The 21,416-nt window shown below is 43.2% G+C and overlaps 1 protein-coding gene across 10 annotated transcripts in view; it reads left to right on the top strand.

The window, feature by feature from the left end:
* Positions 1-21,416, top strand: part of HERC1 (HECT and RLD domain containing E3 ubiquitin protein ligase family member 1) — a 3,379,312-nt gene that overhangs the window by 1,439,459 nt on the left and 1,918,437 nt on the right. For all 10 annotated transcript variants that reach the window (XM_069624399.1, XM_069624403.1, XM_069624396.1 and 7 more), the window contains exons 35-36: positions 3,267-3,506; positions 4,350-4,433. In XM_069624399.1, coding sequence (XP_069480500.1) covers positions 3,267-3,506; positions 4,350-4,433 — 324 coding nt within the window. The remainder of the gene's footprint in view (positions 1-3,266; positions 3,507-4,349; positions 4,434-21,416) is intronic.

The following is a 21,416-nucleotide window of genomic DNA, read 5'->3' as shown; positions in this document are numbered from 1 at the left end:
GGCCCGGTTATCAGGCTTCCAAGGCCTCCATAGCAAGGTGGATGGTCGCGGCCATCAAGGAGGCCTACACGGGGCAGCACAAACCTGTGACAGCTAACTTGCATGCCCATGCGTTCAGCGCCAAGGCCACAGCCATCGTGTTTGGCTTTCTATAAGCACTACTGTTTGGATGCCGCCTCTAGGTCAGACGTGGCTTTCGGTCAGGCGGTTCTAAGAAACCCGTTTTCTTAAGGAGGGGCTCCTCTGCACCCTGGGGCTACATTTAGTTGTAATCCCCCATACAGTATGGAGGAAAAGGGACGAGACCTAAGAGTAATTAATAGTGACTAACATACTCTTAGTCCATAGTCCTCCATATGTCCCATCATCCTCCCCCCTAATAATACTGCTGTCATTAGGCAATGCTAAATATTGTCGACGCGTCAATGGGGACTGAGGAGTGGTGCCAGTGGGCGGAGTCAGGCGAGCGCATGCTCCCACGGGTTTGAAGGGGAAGAAGATTTTTCTGGTGAAAAAGGTTGTCTCCCGTCTCTCGCGAAGGACACCCATACAGTATGGAGTAAAGGGGACAATGGACTAAGAGTACGTTAGTCACTACGGTGAGTAACTATTCATTTCTGTTCTGGATAAATTGAATAATTATTTGGATATGTCCGAGATGTGAGAAGAGAAGGAGCGAGTAGAGTCGAAGATGACCCCAAGATTTTTTGCCTCACTAGTGAGTGAGGGCGCAGGACCAAGGGTGGCTGGCCCGAGTGAAAGTGGGAAAGCCGGAGCAGGGGTCCCAATGAGGATGATCTCTGCCTTACTAGCATTAAGGCAGAGATAATTAGCAGGACACCAGGACTGAATTGCGGACAGAGAGCCAGGGATGAGGAAGGAGGAAGAGGCAGAGGGTAGTCTGAAAGAGAGCTGTGCGTCATCCGCATAACACTGAAAGTTTGAGGTGAAGGCAGAGATGATGTGGGCCAAAGGGCCCATGTAGAAATTGAAAAACCAGGGGGATAAATTGGATCCCTGGGGGGGCACCACAATTGGAGAAAGGACCCACATACTATCTGGCAAGGACGGTCTGAGAGAAAGGATGCTAGCCACGCCAGGTCCTGATCAGTGATGCCCTGGGTCATCACGGAGACGGGAGATCAGGATGTTGTGATTTACCTTATCAAAAGCGGTCGAGAATAATGAGGACAGAGGGGAAGAGTTAGAGTCATGGTTTGAGAGCAGGTAGTCACGGGTGTTCAGAAGAGCAGTTTCCATGCCTCTGGATGTTCTAAATCCAAACTGATGGTCATGGATACCACCAACAGATTCAGTGTGGGGGGGTTAAGCTGAGAGATAGCCAACTTCTTCAGTTTACCCAGGAAAGGAGTGATGGAAGTTGGACAATAGTTTTCAAGAATAGTAGAGTCAGCATTTATTTTTATTTTTTTAGCAGAGAGTCCACAAGAGAATGCTTGAGAGAAGTGGGGAAAACTCCAGTGGCGAAGGAGATGTTGCAGTGGTCTGCCAAGGCTGGAGCGACAGTTGTTGTCCTTGATGGTTTTGGAGGGGCATGGGTCCACCTGTTTGAAGAAGCTTTCATAGACCGGACTTGTTTAGAGACCTCCTCAGTTGTGACAGGGGAGTGGGAGGAGTGGTGAGCGCGGCCGAGGGGGGGCCTAAGAGATGATGGTGTAGGAATGTGTGCGGAGGAGAGAGAAGACCGGATGTCCTGTGTTTTGGTGGTGAAGTGTGCAGCCAGGGCTGAGCAAAGGGCCTGGGTGGGTGCAAAAGAGGAAGAGACTGCAGTAGGGTTGGCCATTTCCTTACAGACTTTGAAAGGTTTGCCTGTGTTGTGGGATGCCGCAGAGATGCGGTCCCTTTACTCATGTATTCGTTCTAGGTTTGACCCTACCCTTTCCTCTTTTGTCTAAATATAGTGATTTGTAGATTTCTTTGGTAGGGAAAGAAATCTTGGGTGACGGAAATCTTAAGGCAGCCAGCTAATGAAAGGAGTAAGGGCTTTCCGGATTACTCACTAGACTGGCAAGCGTGTCAATGGGAAGACTATCTTTCACTGGATCAAGAGAGAGTCAGATAAAGATTGGTTCCATATAGTATCCAATTTATATATATATTACAACATTGTCTCTAAAATTATGGAACACCTATTTAGACATACATGAAGCTCAATTTTACAGTTAAGTAACATTAGTAGGTGCTTATGAAGAGTTTGAAATAGTTTGAGTGTGTTTGTGTAGTTATATTGGACAAAGTGTGTTGGCAGCTTGCAGATATAATGAAAAGTAAGGTAAGTATTACCAGCGTTTCCTGGGTGCTCTGGAGTAGCTAACTGATCTGCCGTGGCATTTGGACCAAACCAGCTAAAGGTTCATGTCCAGATTCCATGACCCAACGCCTGGCGATGGAAGGTAACTGAAGTGGGGCAGAAGCCCTTTTCAGTCAGACTCACGGTCTGAGTTGGCATAAAGTAGGATTACAGAGGAAGACCCAAGACCATTGAGGGATCCGAAGTGAGAAGACGACGGGATCATGACCCAGGCCATTTGAAGCAGTCAATGAAGCCGATTTGGAGTGCAGAAGTCAGTTTGGGTGTTGGGTTTAATTTTGGTCGCAGTTCACTTTCTGTAAGCAGAGTACCCAGAGAAGGCCAGATGAAGAAAAGAAACCTAATGACAGTGGACGATTCCCCCAAGGTGCCCTAAGAAGAGCCATGCGCCACTGGGGAAGGAGCAGTGAGGAAGCACAATAGTGACTTTGGATTGAGGTAACCTGTGATTCCAGTGAATTCAAAGGGATACAACGCAGGTTGATCCCATGACATGGGAGTTTACTGGCCTTTTCACAAGAGACTAGCAGGCTTGGAAGAAATGGCTTCTCTATAAATATGCATGGGTCTAGGCTCTATTAAATCTTTTGGATGAAAGATTTTGTTTCCTACAAGATGACCTTCAGCACTACACTGAATGAAGATCTTTTCCATCCTGGGACGTTAGACATCCTTGCCAAAGGCTCTATGGCTTCCCTCTTGCCTATCAGGAGCTGCATGATATTCTCAATGCTGTAAAACCTGTGATTTAGTTTGAGACCTTTGACCAATTTATTTATCTCTACTTTTTTCTCCCGTTTCTGTAAAAAAGAAATGGTAACCAATGTCAATCCTTACTGCTTTAATCCAACATTTGTGAATTATGTTGCTTATATTGTCTTAATATTTTCCTTGATTGTTTTCAATGTTACTAATGATCTTCATATCTGGAAAGTTTTATATTGTGAAGGAAAACCGTGGGAACGAAGGCACTTGTGTAGGAGTCTCTCGCTGGCCGGTACATGACTTCAACCATCGCACTACCTCGGATATGTGGCTGTATAGAGCCTATAGTGGTAACCTCTACCATAATGGCGAACAGACATTGACATTATCCAGTTTTACGCAAGGAGATTTCATCACCTGTGTGTTGGACATGGAAGCTAGAACTATTTCCTTTGGGAAAAATGGAGAGGTAAAGCTTACCAGAATGTAATTGCTAATTCTACTAACTTAGATATGTTTATTATTGGTGATTGCTGGGAATGCTCTATGCAGTGCTTTGAATATGATCTTAATTTGTGAGAACTCTTCTTTCAACTGTATTTGAACATTCAAAAACAGGTTTCAAGAGAAAGATAAAACATTTATAATGTAAGATTAGCAAAAGACCATTCGTTCGTATGGCCTGAAATATTGCTGTTCTTTCGCACTTGTATTTTAGGAATGGACATGTTAGAAGATTAACGGATTCACGTTTAGAAATTGGCTCCAGCTGGACTCTTTGAATACATTGCTCTAATAAAAGAACCTCTCCTTTTCACCTCCTCCTTCCCTTCCTCCCCCCTCTGCTAACCTCACAGCTGCTGAGGTTGGTAATCAGGGCCCTTTTATGTCGTCCTGGGTCCTGGCCTTCCACACCCAATAACCCACAGCCTCTGCCCCTACCAGCACTTTGCCTTGGCACCCACTGGCCTATGCCACCACAGGCCTGCACTTAACTATTTATTGGTGGTTGACCACTCCACCTAGGCAGTTACAGCTGCTCAATCCTAGCACTTGCCACTTACACACCTAGCACTTACCCCCTACTCCCTCACCCATTCTCTATCTCTGCACTTTCTGAATGTTCACAAGGCCTAGTAGATCCAATTTCACTCCCATGTTCCCTCCCTGTTGGTGCTTTGAAACAAAACTTACTTGTATAAGCGCCTTACAAATGTACAATATAATAAAAATAAATAAATGTTGCGATTAGTCTTTGCATTGTTTCTATTAAATGAAAATGTTAAACCTTTTACTTTGCAATTGTCTCTAGGAACCAAAACTTGCCTTTGAAGATGTAGATGCAGCAGAATTGTACCCATGTGTGATGTTCTACAGCAGTAATCCAGGTGAAAAGGTGATGACAGGATCAATGCAAAAGGCTAACAACTGGCAATGCAGAAAAATGCAGTCTTATTTATGCATGTGTATTTTGCATTTTCTCCCATAAAATTGCTTTCAGAAGCTCTGTTATCCCTGCTGACCTGCTTTTTCCAACTATTAGAAGAAAATGTTACCCTTTTCAGGATGTTTTTAAAAGAGCTTCTGCCCTGTTAATTTTACAGTTGGTGTGCAGCTGATATCACTCTTTCATGTATGGGTGAAAGTGTCCCATGTTCCCATTTGCACTTGACATTTATTTTGTCCAAGGCCATGGCCCAGCACCCTCAATTTATTTTCTCTTCCTATTTGCGACTTCCAGTTGTGCTGTCTGCATACCTTGCCCACATATGTTTTCTCATTTCAAATAACGGATGGTTGGTTTATGCCTCATCGTCCGGTTTTCAACCTTTAAATGGTCTGTTCCTGGTTGTCATCTGCAGCTCTGTGTGTTATATAAAGAGGGTGGTTTCAAGCTCTGCTGCACCGCGCACATGTCTCAGGGGTGCCCTTGCAGCTCATCTCCTCCTTCACCTCTCTCCATAGGGAAGATCTGAAAGACTGCAGTGCTTTGGGTATGGTTAGCCACTGATGTGGGAAGAGTGTGTTAGGGCTAAAGAGGAGAGTTTAGTTATGGGTTGGTTAGTGTTGATGTGCTAATGGCTAGGCCTGTAGGTGGCCGTCTGTGAGGTATTTTTGTGTGTAGTGTAGCTGTATTGATTCCAATACGCTGGGGCAAAAAGGACAAGATTTGTTCCATCTGCCTTTTAAAATAACCAATCATTAAGGTTCACAGTCTTCGCTGTATGTATGGGATCCTCTAGAACGGTTTATTAGCCAATAGCAAATATTGTTCCATAGCATAAGTCTGCTTGTTAATAATGGAAGGCATCCTTATCGAAAGGCACAAGGACTTATCCATCACTCAAAGACCATTCTTAGTGTTGATGACGTGTTCTTTACAGCCTTTACTGATGTTTGTAGGATTTAACCATAAGTCTCTTACGTTTAGTGTCAACAGTGATTCTCTAATGAACCTAAACCATGGGAGAGAACCTGCTCCCTGATAATCTAGTACATCAACAAGAGCATCCCTATACTTGGTGAAAGAGTGACAGGAACAAATACGGACCCAATAAAGTAAAGGTTTAAGTGTTAGATGGTCTTTGATTGAGTTGATACCTCAGTGCCGAAGGCAAAATGGGGTTTCCGTACGATTTCAAGAATCTCAACATTGCACCACTGATTTTTGTTAAAATAATGTTGGCATTATCAATATGTGGGCACCATTTCCCATCCTAATTAAGTCTGGTTCATGCGATTTCATGATTTCAATGTTTTTGAACAACGCATAACGTTGATTTTAGCACAAAAACAAAAACCTCAGAGAGGCACAGCTTCACCTCACTGATGAGGCTGAAACACGTGTATGGGGTTGCTGGTGGTACTCTTGTTCAGAAGGGAATTGCCATAGCATTTCGGTGCTGCACTGCCCATGTGGGCGGGACAAAGACTGATATGCAAATAGTTATTTCCCATCTGTGAAAGATACAGTGAGCTAAAGTGTGGCTGCGGACTCTTGAGTGGATACTTTCCCAAAGCACAGGTCAATGGGCCGTGTTCGTTCTCGCAGAGGGGCGTGTATGGACTATTTTTTGTTTATTTTAGCATGGTTTATCGTTGGGCATTTGGTATTGCAAAAATTGACAAAGTGGTCCTTATGTTTGCTAAGGCCAATGGGCGTACAGGTAATTGACACACTGTCCTCTGCAAACACTAGACGGTCAATCTGTTCGCTCCTCCCCCCCAAGATGATGGAGTATCAGAAGCAGCAGACTCCAATCTATTCACTATTACATCAAAACATAAGTTAAATAGAGTCAGGCTTGAATGTATCCCTGTCTAACTCCTTTCTCGACTAGGAATGGTCTAGTACATTCCCCTCCTTCACTCTTTCTCACTTGGGCCTTGCTATCATTATATAATTTATTATTGATTTTAGCAGCGGCAAAGTCATGTTTTTATTTATCAGTGCTTTTCGCAGCTCAATTCTCGGGATCCCATTGAAGGCAGACTTCAAGTCAATGAACATAAAATATAGGGCTCCTTTCTTATTTGAAATGTAAAGACGGTCTGAAAACCTGGTCAGTGGTACTAATACCCTTGGAAAAGCCAGCTTGAAAGTGGCTAATAGTATTACATTGGCTTATTCAATCCTCCAGTCTAGTGGGGAGGGTTTTCCCATAGATTTTGCTACCAGCAACTTGCAGGGAGATAGGCTTATCTGGATCGTCTTGCACTCCCTTTTTATATAGGAACGATCTCAGCCTCATTCGAGGAAACTGGTACCTTGCCCAGTTCTGTTATTGCATTAAAAAGCATCAGGAAATAAGTTACCCAAATGTAGAGGGTTGTGCTCGTAGAGGTCCACTGGGCTCCTGTTGAAGCCCAAACCTTTCGCTGCTGTATTAGTATTAATGGCTGCTTGACCTCAGTAAGGGAGAATTTGAGTGGTGCTTGTTCAGTTAAATGCCCAGTAACATTTACTAGCTCCATATGATTGCAAACAAAGGATTGTCGAATCCGCTCTGTAGAGTTTAAATAAATATACTGTATGCTTTCTGCAATGGCAATTTGGATAGGATCCTTTGTGGTAGTACCTTGACATACTAATTGCCAAAAGGACTTGGAGATTTTATCTAAATTCCTGCATCAATGCCTCCCAATCATGGTCCACCTTGGCTCTTTCTTTCTGTTTAATCAGATTCTCATGGTCGGTGTGTAAGATTTGAATATTATCGTTATCACCATATTTACTTATTCAGACTTTTTCCTTCTGCATTCTTTATCATACCAACTGACTCACTTTGCTATTGTTTTGGTAGATTTAGTAAAGAGGGGGAGCTAAAGCTGTAGAGATGTTGTCAAGAGTTCCATACAATAAAGGACTCCGGTCGTTATGAGCTAAGATCATTTCAAAGATGGGAATCCAATTCATGTATACCAAAGGAATGGTTGCCACAAGATCACATTCTCCCCATCTGAACCTCCTTCTATTAATCGTGGAGCAAAGATCGTGCCTCATCCTAAATACCTTTGGTTTTACAAGGAAAGCATCCAAAGTTTTGATCACTGCTATGTGGTCTCTCTATCTCTCTCTCTCTCTTTCTCTCTTTCTCTCTCTCTTTTTCTCTCTCTTTCTCTCTTTCTCTTTCTCTCTTTCTCTTTCTCTCTTTCTCTCTCTCTCTCTCTCTCTCTCTTTCTCTCTCTCTCTCTCTCTCTCTCTCTCCCTCTCTCTCTCTCTCCCTCTCCTCTCCTCTCAGAATAATTTAAATTTTTCTTATTTGATTACAGTCTGGGAGGCTAATTAGGATAGCCTATCTATATGGCTCAGTTTGGTACCATTGCGATAAGTAGGTACCGATGGTACGTCACTGAAAATCCTCACGTATGACCAAACTCCCATTTTATAAAAAAAAGTTGAGCTGCTAGATTTAAAATACAAATATTGTTGCATTTGACAACAAAACCAGTTCCTAAAATCTCACTGTTGACAATTCAAACTTGATGCACCAATCTTACTTTTGGCTATGTCAAGCAATTTGACGAGAAGAAATGTATGAGTGACTCATGTTTAGATATTGTGGCTAATATTATGGTTTTATTTGGAAAGCATGCATGATGATTATTCAGTTGAGGAAAACATTGTAGGATAGCCTCCACTTCGCGCTTTGGGCATAGAAGCTTTAAATACGAATACTGCTTTGTATGTCTGAAAAGCATTGTTACTATTTTAAAAAAATGAAGTAATTTAACTTAAAAAGCATTTTCTGCATCATGGCATGATTTCCTCTACTGGCTTATTATTCAGAGCTGTCCTAGAATGCAGTATTTTATTAGAAAGGCAAAAGACACAAACTTTTCTAAAGGAACGTTGGAACAGCTGTTTTACGCTTCGGGTGCATTCAATTCATTGTTGGATAACTTTTTTACTTCGACACGGTAGCTGGGTGGGAGGCATGAAGAGGCTGCCACAATGGTAGGTTTCAGTATCTCATAAGAGTATTTTATTTTCACATCTGTAACAACAGAATATTAGGATAATGTCTCCACCATAAATCATGGAGAAAGTCTCTTACAGCTGTCCCAGCCAAGGCATGCATCAATCCTTGCTTGTGTTGAATTGATCATCTTTGCTTTTATCTCCAGCTGGCAGTTTCCTGAAACCTTATCTGTTGAATACGATGGTAGGCCTTTGCTGCTGGTGCGCTCAGAGGTTGGACATGTCTGACGTCCCCTCCTCCAGGTTGAGAAACTTGTGGAGTCTTCAAAGGACTGATCTAATCTCCCAGGCTCTTGGGGTGGAGCCTAAGTTAATCTGAGTCAGTAGTCAACCTCGTTGCTTTAAGGCCCTGTATTTCTCAACAATCGCTAGTGCAATCCCTCTGACCCCTGCGAGATTGCCATATCTTGTACCTCCTCACGCCTTCTCTCTTTTTCTGCCTTGAATTGATGGGCTGCTGCAACCTCCCTGTTCTCTCCCTAGAAGGTTATGTGTTCTCTTCCCACCTCCTCACCTGTACTAACGTTATCTTCCCCCTGTAGCTTTTCTTTCTCCGCCACCAATGTTAAGGACTGTAACTCCTTCCCGACCTTGGTCTGTTGCTCTTGTGAGGGTACTTCTCCAAACCTTTCTCTCTCTCTTCTTCCCAGATGGCCGTTCCTTTTCTTGTCTGGGTACCCTCCACCTTCCATCTCTCTCCTCTAGCTCTCCTTTCAGTAATCCTCTCTCTCGCCACTCTGGGCCAAACGTCTTCCTCCACCTCCTGCGGAAACTCCTCATCCTGTCAGACTGAACTGGTTGCTTTTTATAGTAGAGTTCCCCTTCCCTTGGATGATGCTTAAGGATATTGAGGACATCTTGTGCTGAGGCTTGTGCTGCTTTGTGATGGGAACATATGTTTGTGTTCATGTGGTCTGGGAAGGAGCGAACCTGTGGGTTCATAAACGCCTGATGCTATGTTGGAATTCAGTGAGAATATGGACAGGTGTGGGGTGCCCTTACCACCTCCCCAGATAGCTGCTGCCATTGCTTGTTTAAGTGTGGGTCTCTATGCTCTCTGTGTGGGTGAATTTGGAGTTAACAAGGTATCTGGTACGTATGGGACTCTGCCTGTTATCTTTACACTAACTTTGTCACAGTGAATTTGTAACTTTCTGATGTTCACGGTTCAGGTGAACCCGAGATACTGCGATATGTTTACTTACTCGTCTGTGCAGTCCACATAAATCAATTCTTCCAATTTTGTGGGAATCTTTGTAACCACAGGACTTCTGTGGACAGCCCCAGTATGCATTACAATGTGTACTGTTTGCCTTTGTGCTGATGTAGGAAATGTATTCCTTTGCTAGTCTTTTAGTCCTTTGAAATGTTGTAACATTACTCCCTTAAAAGAAGAGGCTTTAATTTCTCTGTTTCATCTTTGCGTCTGGTGAGGAGGCTTGAATGGCCTTCATTATTTTGTCCGCTTCATAAGGAATCATCTCCTTGCGGGGTTTGAACGTCCTTTTTCTATTGGTAGGGGTCACTGGTATGATAAGGAGGGTGGTGGTGCCCTTGTGTCGACTGTCGATGGTCCTGTGTGTCTGTAGATGTGGGGGTGGCAGGTTGGTGATCATTCCTATAGTTGCCCCAGCCTTAGTCCGAGGACCCAGTGAGGGTGAGCTGAGGATACTTCATATACTTCCTATGAGCCCATTATCCACTGGTTGTATGTGGTACTTGGCCACTTTGCCTATGGGTTTCCAAGGTTAGGCAGGGGACTTAATCATACTTTGGTTAAATCAGTAACAAAAAAAAGATCTCTACGAATCATAGAAACTGTTGCCTTTTATGTTTTGAAATGAAGCGCAGTGCCATGGATTGATCTGTAAAGATGGGCGATGGCGGAAACTTTGGTGTGGTACAGAGAGGTATATAGAGGTACGAAATAAATTTGCAACGATGTGGCTGCTTGGAATTCCTTGACCTAGGCAATGTGCGCGCCCTCGGATGATATGCCCATGTAGAAGACCAGATTAGGTTTGCATAATGTGTTGAAACTTCATCCCAGCAGTGGGTCCTGAGACACGGGCGTGTCCTGGGATAGATGATTGAGATCCCAGACTGGACCAGTGCGAGCCGATGTTATTGTATTTTTGTGTAGTTTGTTACTTTGCTTCATGGTCCTTATTCAGTGGTATAATTGATCCTCTTTTAGTATATTTTAACCACCTATTGCTTGCAATGATTTCACGGATTGTATCACTCGCAAGCCATTTGTTGAATGTGTTGTAAGGGAGGCATGGTATCACAAGTAGACACAGACACAAGAGTAATATGTTTGTGTGGCCCTATAACTAAGATGGGAGTAATCTTGACCATCAAATAATAAAAAAACATTCCTAGTCAGTCTTAGTCAAACAATAAAGGCCTATACGAACAAACCTTAATGCCTGCCCTCACTCTAATACACTCTAATGTGATATAGAGAGAGGTATCTACAAAAGGAAAAATCGGTGATGAAAAGAAATGTCAGAATGGCAAAATAAATCGCTATTCATTCTCGCCCCACATTGTATAGCACGGGGTTAGGTGGAACACTTAATGGATGAACATACGTTGGCTTGCAAACACATTTAGGCTGCTGGCTCTGCCCTCCAAAGCCTCCTTGGCCATTCAAGTCTGAGTCACAAGTTCGCAGTTTTAACCTCTCAGGTTCCTCATACCCAAATCCAGGTAATACTTCAAGTTTCTACAAAGTTTCAGCAAAACAGTTTCTAAGTATATTATTTGATCACCATTCACTATAGGTTCCCCTCAATAAGGCTCAAACCTTTTTCTCCTTGATGGGGTTCCCTTCCCCAAGCTTTCTTGACATTGCACGCTATAGGTTCCCCTCAGTCAGTCTCAAACCTCCTTTCGTATTTTGAGTCGCTGTCGGAAGACTTTCAAAAGTGAGAGGATTTTTGCTCTCACCTCCATGTGACCACTTCAACCCTCCTTCCTTTCTTTACTTCCACTTTACATATTTTCCTTTAGTTTCAATGTCTTTTAGAAAATGTATGACTTGCTTTTCAAACTGGTATCCCTCAGTCGGGCTCAGACCCTTGCTTTACTTTCAAGCGCACATCTCCCTCCCTAGGTCGGGCTCAGACCCTCTTTGTCTTTAACTTTCACTTCACACACGGGTTTCCCTCAGCCGGGATTCAAACCCTCCTCTCGCTCGCTTGGCAGATTCAACAAAACAAAGTTCAATAGTTCTTGAGCTTTTCACTTAACACTCATAATCTTAAGCTTCCCGCTGCCTTCGCAGCTTTAAAACATTTCACGGAGACTTTTGATTGGGCAATCACACTTTGCTGGACCACTCTGCTACTTAACAATGCATTTACTTTCTCTCACAGCTTATCGTCGCTCGCATAACCTTCATCCCTCCGATAGTGCATGGATTTCAATTAAACACAGACCAGACTTTCTTTGCTTCCTTCAACTCACCGGTCGTCTTAAGATGCTTTCTGTCCTTTGTGCCTTTGATGTAGGAGTCAAGGTTGTTACCACTGCCACTTCGGAGCCTCTGCAACTCTGCCGTTTACCCGGGTAGGTGGCCGAGAACCTCCCAGCACCCGGAAGGCTTTTTCTTCCTTCCAGGTCGGCTGTCTTGCGCAATCATCACAGCCTTTTAGAAAAAACAGTCTCTCGTCAGGGGGGATGGAGGGTGCAGCCTCTGGCTTCTTGCCCCTTCGGATTAACCCCTCGGTTTGTCGCTCTCCTTCGCCTGGTTGGCCATTGCCCGGGGGGGGGGGGGGGTATGCACCTTCACGTGCACCGCCTTGCCCAAAGTGTGTCTGTGTTCCACCTCTTAACCATGTGGGGAGGGTTAATAAGTATTAGGTGTGCGTGATTGAAGTCAAGTGCCTGACCCTGCCTGATCTCAGTAGAGGGACATGTCCATTGTATTGCATAGTAATACTTTCAGCCTTAGATTTCCTCTTCCTTGGCTGAGAATTTGTGTAGGAAAGGGTGCGAGAGGGGACCTGGGAAGCTGGAATATCCCAAAAAATAGGATTGTATCGGGGAATTGGAAATGAGGATACCACATCTCGCCATCACATGGCCTCACCCAGGTGATCCTCCCACACCTGTCCACCCCCAGGGTCTGGATCCAAAGGCTATGGTCGTGCCCTGGCCACCTGCGCAAGGGATGCCTGAGGTCTGGGCAGTGAAACAACCTCTGGTTTTTCACAGTATACAGAAATAAAAACCATTAAAAAAAAAAAGTACAATGCCACACTAGGAGGTCCAGTTTTTGCACAAGAATGTTCATCTCTACCTTCTTTGATGGAGTAAATGTCAAGAATGTCACTTTTCCAAACGCTTTCATTCATTGTATCATGCAGTTGGCATGGATCAACACTAAAGGTCAGACCAAAAGATAAGGCTTAACAGAAGCTTTATTATATACTATAATCTAATAGCACCAAAATGACAAACTTTTCTTTATTCTGAACTCTAAACGAATGTTGTCAGGATGGTTAGTCTTCAGGGTGTGGATGCTGCATTGAGACAGTTGAACAAAGGAACGACTCTCTCAGAGAATTGAGTGGTGAAACAAAAAGTTCTTCCAATTCTCTGGAAGTATTTGGCTGGGCACCCGCCAGCAGATTAGCACAGCTACAAATCAGTTGATAGCCTCAAACCTAAAGGGGTTCCCCCACGCTTCTTCTAGCTTCATGATGGTAGCTCCTTTCCGAGTCTCAGCTCTGGATTGGACCCTACTGATGGTACCTGTAGGTAGTGGTGTTTTTGGACCTTTTAGCAGGGATTGGAGCCACATGATGCTGCCCCAGAGTCTCAACAATCTTACTATCTTCCTCTCTTTCAGGGTTGTGTTATTCCTGCCACCTGCTCCAGTCTCGCCCTCAGTCTTGTTGCTATTCTCCACCTCAGTGTACCATTTTGTAGTGGAGGGTTGCTCCCCTTCTCGCCCTTGCTACTATTTGTCCTGGTCCCTATTTGTCTCCCTCCCCATTAAAAATATTGTGTTCCCTCCTCACACATCTTTCCCTTCCTCCTTCATCTCTTTGAGATTGCAACACTCTTCTGTATTTCCCTCTGCCACCTCCTTCCCAGTGTTTCTCCACTCCACCTCTTTCATGTACCGGCTACTCTTCCTTTCTTATCCACCTCTCCTTCCCACCTTTACCCTTTTGGGGCACTCCTTGTACACCAGTCATAGTTCTCTGCTATATTTCCCACCTTCACCTCTTTGAGAACCTCACGTTTCCTTACTCCTAGGATTCCCTATCCTCCATATTCTTTTGACTTCCTTTGCCCCCCCCCTTTTTGCTCCTATTCATCTTTCTAATGTTTCCAGTTCAAAACTACTCTTTGATACTTCAATCACCTCCTTCCAATGTCCTCCTTATATTCAATGTTTAACCTTGGCCTTCACTCCTCCCCTCTACAAATGTTCCCTTTCTGCCTAGGTCTCTTCTCACACCCTTTGGGGTCAATTTCCTTCTGACCTCTGGCTCTTTCTCTCCCCAACCACCTGGGTCTCTATACCCAGTCTGCTGGCTCTACTAATTTCTTACCGCCAAGCTCTGTCTGTCTTCCCTGCAGCCTCCAATCTCTATAACCCAGCTACCTGGATTTCTTTCCAACCACCTGCTCTCCCTGGGTTTTACTCCAGTCTCCTGCTCCCTCAGCCCATATCGCCAGCCAGCCCGGGCAGAGCTCTTCCACCAGCCTTCTGGCACATGCTTTGCTTTTTATAGGCCTTTGTAGGTATGCTCTTGACATTGAAAGCCAGGCAGCAAGGAAATTGCCTTTAAGTGTCACACTGTAAGGGCAGGTTTGCCTTGATAAAAGAGCTTCAGACCAAAAGCACAAGCCTATATGATAAACGCACCATTGAGTGGATTTGTACTGTATGGAAATGAAATGGACAGGCCACGTTGGAAGCTAAATACTAAAGCTGATACAACGTAGGCCTTTTACCAAGCCTGTGCACTAACTAGCAAGGATTTTGGCAGGCATGTCGCAAGATGCTCTATTATCTGCAGTAAATTATGTCTGTAACCTCATCTTGGATAATAACATATACAATCTTGGTGTTAGCACATCTTTTCCTTTTTTTTATTTTTCCCACCAACTTCAGTAGGCTTCTCAGCATTTCTGCAGATGGTCTGTGTGATCCTGGACTGATATTTGGGAGCCAGGTCATTTTCATCATTATCCAATTTGTTATAAAATCCTACCTTACCTTTAAGTGGTGGAAGATGGGTTTAGGAATCCTTTCAGGGTTCCACCTACACACGTTCAACTGGTAGCTTTCTTTTTCTTTTGCAGGAACCTAAGATGTATTGTTTTATTAAGAGTCCTTATACACCTACTTTGGACTATTGCATTAGGTCCCATGGAATCCTATTCGAGAACGTCGATAACTTTTCTAAACTCTCTGTAAATATCCAAAGCGGCTGGTTACTTACCAGAAACTATTCTGGGCAATTGTTCCTAGGATAGGGTTGGACTGCCTGAGCTAGATTTTTTCTAATTCATAGTGTTCCTGTAATGTAATCTTTTCCCCATACTTTAGCCTATATAACCGTATATTACTTGGTAACTGTAATTGGCCTAAAGTATAGGTTGTATCCTATTTGCACACCCATGACCAGTTGTGTGTGTGTATATCTTACCTTGTAGCATCCCTATCTTAAATGCACCTTTGTTGCTTAATAAGTAAGCATATTGATACTTAGCTGTCTATTTCTTGTTAACCAATCTGGATTTTAATTGTACTTTACGTCAGTCTCCTTAGTCTAAGCAGTGCTGTTCAGCCACACTACCAATAGGAGTTTGGTTTTACTTTGTGTAAACCTTTGCAGATAAACTAAGGTTGTATTCTGAGAAATATCATGGAATTCAGTCACTTCTCCTGAGAGGGGGGGCTTTTCTTTTGAAGCTAGGGAGGTTACCACGCTATGCAATAATCCCCCTAACGGTGGTGGTATGCGGGACCTCACTGGGAGAAATTGCCCTCTGAAGAACAAGGACTCCCGATCCACTGCCTAGCGCCCACACTTTTTGAAAAGTAACATCAGAACCTCAGACATCCATCAAATCAAGCCACTGTTTATTGTGACATAAGACCCAAGATCCAAACTGAGGAACAATATAGTACAACTACAATATAGAAGAAGAGTGGCTGAGTGAGTAATATTGATTAATCCTGGATCAGGAGCCAACACTACTATGACTAAGAAGAATGAACAAATAACGAAGAGTTCTCAACTAAAAGAGAAAAATAGACTAATCCTCCGCTGTGGAGGACCCACCAATCTATCATAAAAAGGAAAGATAGACTACTGTCAGTGAGAAGTGAAACTCAGGAGTTTCAAATCAGCTGAGTCGAGAGTGCTAAGGAAGCCCGGGAGACCCACCATCAGGAGGAAGCCACAAGGTGCTGTGGGCAAGAAGCACAGAGGAAGCCAAAGGCGGAAGAGAGCGGGGGCAAAAAACCCATATGAGTGAACCAGTTGAGGGCAGTGGTGTGACCCTGGAGAGGTGTACTGTTCAGGCTGGCAGCAATGCAGAGACTGCTGGAGCACTGGTGCCGCAGAGAAGAAACAGAAGGAGTCTGAGCAAGAACCTGTCCTGCAAGGGAAGTCCCAGTGATGCCAACCCCTGGGAAACAAGGAAACGGGGACAGTGGGAGACCTGGCAGGGACCCCAGGGATACAAAGTACCATCAGTGTACTTGTGCCAGTGCATGGCCCACAACTAAGATGAATGAGAAACACTCTGGCGCTAAGCCTACTTGTTCCAGTGAGTGGCCCGAAATTGAGAAGAATGTTTAACAGTCAGGGATCCAATCTACTCGCCCCAGTGAATGGTCAGAAGTTAAGAAAAATTAGAACCACTTGGTGTATGACCTGGGGAAACTGAATGTCCCATGGCATTCTGGTAGCCAGTCAGGATTTCCAAGATTGCTTCCACAAGATCCAGGAAGCTCTTGCAGCCCCCTTGATGGAGTGGGACGATTATTTTTTGATGCAGTACCCTCAGGTGGTGGTTAAGTTCCTCTGGTTTTGGCAGATTGTTGCCAAAGAAAACCATACAACATAGTTTTTCCATTTTGTTATCTCCAGCATTGCTTCTACAGGGTTGCAGAAGCTATCTATTTCAGGCTCGTGCAAACACATTGGGCCTTCGTTTTTGTGACTGGAACCGCAGGTGGTGGTCCAGGTCCTCTGAAAATAATGGAATCATAGAAACATTGAAATACCTGGACCTCAAGTGTCTGATTTGCAGTTCAGCAGTTTCCCTACTGTATGTGAAGGAGGGCAAATAGAAGAAATCCTATCGGTCCACAACATATTTCTAAAATGGCTTACCCAGACAAATATCCATTGCAGAAACTCAGTGCAACTATAAGGAGAGCAAAGCAACAGAACAAGAACCTATTTATTTCACATATTTCACCATTGGCATAATTTAAAAATTCACCAACCACCAGTTCAAACCTAAATCACCTAATCACACAATTATCTGTAATTCGATACAAACTACTATCAAATGGGAAACAGATTTGTATTGAAAGTAAATTGGTTCACTAGTAAATATGCCCACTATGAAATGAGCTGCACAACATGCCATGCTTGCTCAGGATCTACTAGCCAATCAGTAAAAACCAAATGAAACATATTCAATTTTCATTCACTTATATTTTAGACATTCTTGTATACCTCAGGCTTTGCAGAAAGTGTCCATGTGAACACTATGTGGAAGAGCCCAAAAAGGCTTTACAAATCACAGTAAACACACGTCAAACCACTATTTGTTCATTGGTGTCGTTCTGCCACAGATTGATCATTTTTAGAAGTTGACTTTCAGGCAGAGACTGGGCTACAGCTACCAGGGGGTCTTAAATTGTCTCTTTGAAACTGAAGGAAAGTCTATGTCCTGTAAGAGCAGCCTTTTAAATCAGCTCCCTTTTCTACTGTGCCGAGCCTGTGAATTCTTTCTGGGTCATCTTACATTTAACTATTTTGATTAACCTGTTTTTGGGCTCTACTACGTTCCAAAGCCTTCACACTTAAGGCCCTGCAATACTTAAAGGCACAGCATGCTGATCAAGGCTCACCACTGTAAATGTTTGTGATACTAGTTTCACAACCACAACATGCAGGTCTGAATTTAATGTCAGTCTTTTGTACAAGTAGGCTGCGTGAGAGAGTGGCTGCTGTATTTGTAGCAGGTATACAAAGCCCAGTAAGTGGTAGTTTAGGAGATCCTTGGCTAGTCTAAATGGGTGTCCCCAGGGTCTGAAAAGAAAAGATGATGCTTCCCAGTGCATCCAGTCACTCATCCCTGTTACCAGGCTAACCACCCATTCTAGTAATTCTCCAATCCTGTAAGGAACTATCTTCATCGTTGGATGTTGACTAATCTTATCAACATTAAATCATTATACCCAAGGATGGGACCTCAAAGTTGTATTTTTTTAACAAAGAAATTATTTTAAAATACACAGATAAGTACCAATTAGTGGTATTTAATACAAAACCACCAATATTGAACTCCAAAAATCCCTGCTGTACAATTTTGAACTCTTTCTGATCTTTGTATAAAAAAAAGGGGGGTGAGGAAACCGATGGGCAATATTACAAGTGGGTAAAAAGACTGCCTAAAACCATTTATTCTATAACTTTATTTAAATCCACTCACACATCCAGCACTATACTATTTTATCTTAAATTACTCCAGAGCTGCCTTGCATTCTGTGTGTCATCACACCACATACAACATTGCATCATCTTTCTCTAGAAATGAGTCCACACATTTTGGAATAACATGCATCCATGCTAATTCCAAACATTCCACTGTCCTGCATATTAACGTAACATGAAATACTCCCATCAAAGAACAATACATATAAATCCATACCAGATTTAAAAAAAATACATTTCTCTGTAAAAAATAACACAAATTAGATGCAGAAATTCTGCTTTAAAAAATAAATGCTGCTCCCTAACTGTTGAAAGCAAAGCAAAAAAGCAAGATGGTGGCCATGAATCTCGCATTGTGTGCCCAAAGAAAATATTGTTATGCAGGACTAGATTGATGAATATTAGACTCCCTAAAAATGGAAATAAGTGTAGTCCTTCTAATATGTTAGGTTGGTGGGATTTATACTACACACTTTTGCCATATACCTGGTTTCTAGGCACTCTGGCGGATCGGAAAATAAGAACAGTGTTTTTTTTTTTTGTGAGAGGAGAGAGGGGATGAGTGATTTTTCTGAGGTGTTGGTATTTTCAGTCTGGAAACACAGGTCACTGTGTGTGTGTTAGCTTCTTGGTGTGGTTCAATGTCAATGATGTACAGGCATTTGAGTCCATATGGGAGACTATGTTCCCATGGCATCAGTATGCATTGGCTGTGTTGAGGTTGTCAGTTATTGGAAGATGTGTGGAGTTCTGCTGTTTTGTGTTAGTGTGGGGGGGGATGTTGTAGGTGTCGTGTGTGTGTGCGTGGCATAGTTGGTATGCGTATGGTATGTGTGTAGGAATATGGAGAGTTTTAGCAAGGTGTGAGGGGGGAGATGGCGATCCTCAAAGCAGAGGGTTTCTGCTCAGTTGCACAGGTAACTTTTTCAATAATTGAATCCATTGTGCCATGTTCAGTTATTTTTGGTCTCTTTGGCAATGGCATAGGTCTTGCTAGTTGGGCACAGCATGTTAATGAGCTATGTTTTTACTGCTTTCCTGAAAGTCAGATGTTCCTCTATTGTGCATATTTCCCTGGGGCAGGGATTCCATAATTATGTTGATATGTTTGAAAAAGCTGATCCACCGTACTTCATTTAAGAGTAATCTCTAGGTTCAAGTCTTATGTAATTACTAGAACTTAGGGTACTATTTGGTCGGTAGAATGAGATTTTTTCCCCCCTGTAGAGCATTTTGAAATAGATTATATTCTTCAATGGTAGCCAGTGTAGTGATGCTAGTGCTGCTGTGATGTGTTCCCTCTTGCTGAGCCGTAGTAGTTGCATTCTGGATCCATTGTTTTTTGTAGAGGTAGTTAGGCATGCCAAGGTAGATGCTGTGGCAATAGACTATTCTTGACATAACAAGTTGGATATCGGCGAGCGTTCTGTGTTGAAAAGTGAGAAAGGGTGATACAGTGTAGGCTGAAGAATCATTTCTTTAGTTCTCTGTTAATGTGAGGTTTTATTGTTAGCTCATTGTTCACCTGGATTCTGAGATTGTTTTAATACTTTGGAGGCTTCCTTTCTGGTTCCTATTTCCATGGGCAATGGTATAGGCAGTTGGGTAGAAAGATTTTTGGGCTTGCTCATGGTTTCAGTTTTGTCCATTTCGATTTTAAAGTGGTTGTTGCTCATCCATGCATTTATCCCCTTGCAGGCACCTCAGCGAAAAATCTAAACAGGCTCCAAACTGTCCAGAATAACGTGCTCAGAGCAGCACTCAACATCCCCAAAAGAGATCACATCACACAAGCCAGACGAGATGCCCACTGGCTCCCGGTTAAGGAAAGAATTACATTTAAGACTCTTACATTAACTCACAAATGCCTTAGCCTTTCTGCCCCCTTCTACCTATCCGAAACCATCAGCAGAAACATTGCTGCACGCTAACCAACTGCGCATCCCGCCATCAAAAGGGCTAAAGCAGGGGTTATAGGCTTTCCTCACCTAGCTCCCAAACTCTGGAACGCCCTGCCCAACGCACTTCAAGCTGAAACTTCCCTCACTACTTTCCGCAAAAGCCTCAAAACCACACTATTCAACTGACACTCCCACTGTTACCTGCCAAACTTTGCACCCCCTTTGTATTGACTGTAACTAAGTATGCATAACCAAACAGACTGTCTTGTAACTAAGCTTGCTTATTCCCTGTCTCTGTAAAACGTTATGCCCCCTGTTACCAGATTTGTTTGCTGTAACAGCGCCACAATGCCTCAGGGCTGCTGTGCTCTATATAAATGTTAATACATAAAAAAGGGCCATGTAAATGCTGAAGAGTAGTGGTGAGAGGGAAGAGACTTGTGGAACACCACATGCGTGTATGCCTGAGGTGTAGCCAGATGATTTCCCTTCCTACTATCAGGAAGGATTTCATCCGTGTCGCCTCTATCCTTTTTATGAGGGTTCCATAGTTGACTGTCAAAAGCCAGTAATGGGTCTAATAGTATTGTGTGGGGGTGGTGCTGGAGTTTGAATTCACTTTCATGGCATCCCAGATGGAGAAAAGGGCTGATTTAGTCCCTCATGTGTCTAAAACTGACTTGTTCCTTGTCCAGTAGGTGTGGTTGGAATCCACGTGTGTTAGGATGTGTCCATATACATAGTTTACTAGCAGCTTGGCCGGGTAAGGGATATTTGAGATTGTCTGGTCATTGGTGGTATCCTTATATTTGGGATAACATGTTACAAAGTACATTGGTGACTTGGTGAGACTGCTTCTAGCGTGCAAAAAGGAAATATTTACTCTCTGTTGCTTTTACCTGCCCCAAGACCCACTACTAAATTAATATTTATGCAATTTAAATATGCCTGTGTAATTAGTATACTTTGTTTAAGATGGGGTACCAATCTGGTATTGCTGTGGGCCTTTAGGATCAGAAATCATATTATTTGATTTTGCCAATTACACCATTTCTATAGGTATCTCGTAATGTATTATTAGCGGTAACCATTTAATTAACCAATGCTTTATTAAGACACTCTGCATTATTCAGTCTGGTCATCTTTCCAATGTGGTTATTGCATGTTTAACAGTCAGTGCCTTCTCACTTTGCCAAAGACGGTCAATTTATAATGGCTATGTTGCTCCAGAATTGCATAAAGCAGTGCAATGGCGGTATGCAGTTGTAAAACATCCTCCATGGTAT

The sequence above is a fragment of the Ambystoma mexicanum genome, chromosome 11, assembly GCF_040938575.1.
Source record: "Ambystoma mexicanum isolate Mex_15411 chromosome 11, UKY_AmexF1_1, whole genome shotgun sequence".
NCBI lineage: Eukaryota > Metazoa > Chordata > Amphibia > Caudata > Ambystomatidae > Ambystoma > Ambystoma mexicanum.
The sequence above is the reverse complement of the archived record's forward strand: the minus strand, read 5'-3'. Positions and strand labels throughout refer to the sequence as shown.